This window comes from Prunus mume, linkage group LG1 (genome assembly GCF_029339155.1).
Source record: "Prunus mume cultivar Tortuosa linkage group LG1, ASM2933915v1, whole genome shotgun sequence".
In the NCBI taxonomy this organism is placed as follows: domain Eukaryota; kingdom Viridiplantae; phylum Streptophyta; class Magnoliopsida; order Rosales; family Rosaceae; genus Prunus; species Prunus mume.
The window spans coordinates 10,376,483-10,381,057 of NC_142698.1; the positions used below are offsets into that span (position 1 = coordinate 10,376,483).

The window sequence follows — 4,575 nt, forward strand, 5'->3', positions numbered from 1 at the left end:
AAATCTGAAAATTTGTCGAGCTCGAATTCACTTAAACGGCCTTTTTTTAGCATGTTTTAAAAGACGACGCTTGTTAGTGACAAGAGTCGTCTTTTAAAAATCAAGTGGCCTTGTTTTTGTTCAGCGTGTTTTAAAAGACGACGCTTGTTAGTGACAAGCGTCGTCTTTTAAAAGTCAATCTAACTTAGTAGTGTATAAGATGATATATCATGACGGTTTTAAAAACACCATCGTCTTTTGAAACATAACGACGGTTTTAAGATGCACCATCATCTATTTTGTGTCGTGGTTTAATTATTTTGTAGTAGTGATTGTTGGATCTGATCTTATTTCTAAAGGAGATTATTTATATATATATACACACCTATGTTATGACATCAATTTTTAAAGACTTGTCATTTATAAGCATATATAACTCTCTCAATCTTGGTGAAAATTGATCCAACAATTATATATTTGAGCATCTTTAAGAGAATCTCCAAAGGAGATGTCAAATATTAAACATTAAAATTGGAAAAACGAGCACCATGAAAATACATATCACTCAGCCAAAGAAAGATGATAGAGAGTTAACCGAAATAGGGGACCAGGAGATTGGATCTAGCCGTAAGAAGAATGCTTGGCTAATAAATAACTCACTTCTTGGTCTTCTTCCCCCTCAGTCACTACGAATGCCCTCGATCAGTGCAATGAGATGTGTCTAATTATCTATTTGAATTTGATGGTGTAAGTTTTAATTTGACATATAATAAAGTTTTATATTATATCTCAAATTAAAATATTATTTTATTACATTAGAATTGATTTATTTATTACTTTCAAGTCACATCAATTAAAAATAATAATTAAATAATTAAATAACATCACAAAGTCAAACATAAAAAAATTACAGCAGAATGGAGACATTATTCCACGTTGAATTTAAGGAGATGCTTCATCATGATTATTTATGGTGTTTGCCACATCAATGACAAAACGATACTTAACGTCACCCTTGTCAAGTCGGTCAAGGGCAGTGTTCACATAATCTATTGGAACAACTTCCACATCTGCTGTGATATTGTGTTTTGCTGCAAAATCTATCATCTCTTGTGTCTCTTTTAGTCCCCCCATTGCACTACCCGCAATAAGTTTCCTCCCTGTTTTTTTACCCAAAAAAAAATCCCAATATCAATTACATCAATTTGAAATCACTATTTTGTGAAGAAAAAAAAAACCCCAATAACAAGAAAGCAGGAAAAAAAAAATTAAAAAATAAAAAAGGAGAAGGGAAATTACGTACCCATAATTATAGGGAAGACTGGTAGCTCAGGAGGCTCAATTGGAGCACCCACCAAAATTAGTTTTCCACTAGTCTTGAGCAAGCCAATCAAAGGCAAGAGAGGGTGAGGGGCTGAAACGGTGTCAATGATACCATCCATAGTTCCCATGGCAGCCTAAAAATATTATATGAAAATTAGTATTATACTGAACACATTGGCTTTTTTTCTTTGCGCTTGAGGGCAATGTAAACAATTTTTTTAATAAATAAAAAAACTTATTAATTACCTCTAGTTGCTCCTGATCATGACTGACCAAAAAAGAATCAGCACCAAGCCTTTCCACTGCTTCCTTCTGCTTGCTTGGAGAAGAACTTACCACCGTGACCTTCACACCAAACGCTTTGGCAAACTTCACGGCCATGTGACCTAGGCCGCCAAGCCCGACCACACCCAAGTGCATGGCGGGCTTCGAGAGGCCAAAATGTTTCAGGGGGCTGTACACGGTAATCCCGGCACACAACAATGGGGCAGTACCAGCTAATGCAAAACCATTTGGGATTAGGACTGCATAGCGCTCCTCCACAACCATGTTATCAGAATACCCACCAAAGGCTCTTGTCCCATCTTCATGCTGTCCTTGGAAGGTCCATAACATTTTGGGACAATAATTTTCTAAGTCTTGTTTGCAGTTATCGCATGAGCCACATGAACCAACTATGCACCCCACTCCGGCTATATCCCCAACTCTAAATTTTGTGACATTTTTCCCAATTCTTGTCACTTGCCCCACAATCTCATGCCTACAAAAATTATCAAAAAAAGAAAAGAAAAATTTATTCATTAAATTTTACAATATAGTGTAATCCAGCTTGATCACCTGAAAAGAAATTTTACCCGGGGACAGTTGGATAGAGGGTCGGCCATATTTTGTTCTTGACCAGATGAATGTCTCCATGGCAAATTCCACAGTAGAGTATCTTTACGGTGATATCATCATCGCTGTTAGCTCTGAACACAAAAGCATGCAACGATCGTCTTGTTAAGTCGAAAATTAAGCTAGTTTTAGCGCAAATACGATAAACCAAATTGCCCATCGTAGTATAAAAGATTTCGAGTCTCTCCATCCATTAGCAAGTGGTTTTACGTACATTGATTATGAAAAAAGAAAAAGTTTGAGTTACCTCCTAGTGAAGTGAAAGGGGGAGAGAACTCCCGAGGAATCTCTTGCAGCCCATCCATAGGCATTGACAGGTGGTTTTGCTTCCGATGCTTCTTTAGTCATTGGCCCTATATGTTGAGAGATTGATCAAAGACGTGAAAGCTAGCTCCAATTTACCGAAGATTAAAAGTTGTTTTGAATTTGAGGTGAGTATAGATTTATAGCAATAATTTCGCGGGATTAGAATATAGAAGTATATGCAACAGATTTGTTGCTGTCAGCAGTGACGTTTTTTCTACCTACTTTTCAAAACCTTTACCTTCTTATGATGTGTATGAGAGATTCAAACCCCGAAAATGGACTTAGGTGTTGGATTTTTATATTTATTTTATTATAAGATTCAAACCTTTATTATTAGTTAAATAATAATATGAAAAGTAATAATTGTTGGATTTAAAAGGACAGTCATAATCTTTTATTAAAGATTTTCGGATTATTCGCAGCAATGGTCCCTCAATTATACCCGTAGTTACAGTTTGGTCACTCAATTCAATTATTAGTTGTAGAGGTCACTCAAGTAGGTGTTTTGTTGCACCATTAGTCCTTCTGTCAAGTTTATGACTTTTTCCGTTAAAAATGAGGGTAAATTCGAAAATTCATCCACAACCCTCCCTTTCCTCCACAATCCTCCATTGCCACAACCCAATGAATGGAGGAAGGATTATGAAGTCTTGTATTCTACCAGCAAACCAGTCTCATGGTATTTGATGAATGGAGGAACTATAACCCAGTCAAGGAAAATTCAGAGCTTTCGATGTGCTATTAGGCTCTTGTTTTCTATGAATTCTGTCTACTTCTTCGTCCTTTTATACACACTTTGTTTGATTTTTCTTATCTCTTTTTTTTTTTCCTGAAAATCTGTCTTCTTTCTAAGAAATTTTATGGGGAGGACTGGTTTGTTTGATCTTGAAAGGCACTTCACCTTCTACGGCGCATACCACAACTGTGTTTGTGTGGACAATATTTTTCACCTCTCTGATTCTTTTGTACTTCACACCTTCTTTGTACACTTTCGCAGCTGGGCTTAGTCATGATTTTCTGTTGAATTTTGGGTTTGTTTTCACTGTGATCTGTGTGCCTTGTTTTATGTCTGCTTGGATAAGAAAGCTGGATCTTTGGCTACTTTGCTATGTGTTCTCTGTTGGGTTGGAGCCAGTTTGCTTGCTGGTCGCCTTGGATTTTCTTTGGAGTTGCCTTGGGCAGATACGATATCGTCACTGTCGATCTCTGGTAAGACCTACTCCTTCTTGCTCCAGACGCTGGAGCCTTAGGGCCAGGTGGTCTTGCCTATGTGGGAGTCAAAGAGGTCGCACCAGTTTTTGCCATCGTAGTTCTTGAGGGTGGCCATGTCGTGCTGGACGTCCAGGAGGCTGCTGGAGTTGGATTGGTAGACGATCTTATCAAGAGAGTAGGACTTGAAGTCGGCGGCGACAACAGAGGAAGGGTTGGTGTTGAAGGGGACGTAGTGGGCAGAGAAACGGTGGGTGTGGGTTGTGTTGTGGTAGCGAGCTTCGTCGCGACTGTTGTGGCAATGGAGGATTGTGGAGGAAGGGGAAGGTTGTGGATGAATTTCTGAATTTACCCTCATTTTTGACAAAAAATTTAACAGAGTTTGACAGAGGGACTAATGGTGCAACAAAATATCTACTTGAGTGACCTCTGCAACTAATAATTGAATTGAGTGACTAAACTGTAACTACGGGTATAGTTGAGGGACCATTGCTACGAATAACCCAAGATTTTCGTAAAGTCATATCTCATTTTTGTATCCATATAGTCTTCTCTTATTTTTCTTCTATTAATGGATAATCTGATAAACTCTTGGCATCCCGATTACAGTGCATCTCTTGACATCACATGTCGATCTTTGTAGTTCGATTTTTGTTTTGTATAATCGTTTATATTTTATATCAATAAGCATTGACTGCAAACTGCATCATTATTATGTCACTGGCAAAACACTCTAAATTAGGTTTTGTTCATCAATTTAACTCAAGGTATATCATCGCCATCATTCTCAACACTTGACACATGTCCATGCATAACCATTGTTTTATAAATACAAAGTAAAAAGTTAACCATGGTTATGCCTAT

The 4,575-nt window shown here is 37.6% G+C and overlaps 1 protein-coding gene across 1 annotated transcript; it reads right to left on the bottom strand.

Moving 5' to 3' along the window:
* Positions 1 to 823: 823 nt before the first annotated feature.
* Positions 824 to 2,632, bottom strand: LOC148920992 (putative mannitol dehydrogenase). The gene is made up of 5 exons (XM_089044081.1): positions 2,444 to 2,632; positions 2,157 to 2,270; positions 1,549 to 2,062; positions 1,283 to 1,436; positions 824 to 1,139 (listed from the first exon to the last, which is right to left on the bottom strand). The coding sequence occupies exons 1-5, from the start codon at positions 2,542 to 2,544 to the stop codon at positions 922 to 924; spliced, it is 1,101 nt and encodes a 366-aa protein (XP_088900207.1). The 5' UTR covers positions 2,545 to 2,632; the 3' UTR covers positions 824 to 921.
* Between the last annotated feature and the right edge of the window lie 1,943 nt (positions 2,633 to 4,575).

Coding starts and splice junctions, on each gene's coding strand:
- LOC148920992 (XM_089044081.1), bottom strand. CDS start 2,544: ATGACTAAAGAAGCATCGGAAGCAAAACCACCTGTCAATGCCTATGGA. Junction 2,271..2,443: donor CCCTTTCACTTCACTAGGAG/GTAACTCAAACT, acceptor TTTTGTGTTCAG/AGCTAACAGCGATGATGATA. Junction 2,063..2,156: donor CTCTATCCAACTGTCCCCGG/GTAAAATTTCTT, acceptor TAATTTTTGTAG/GCATGAGATTGTGGGGCAAG.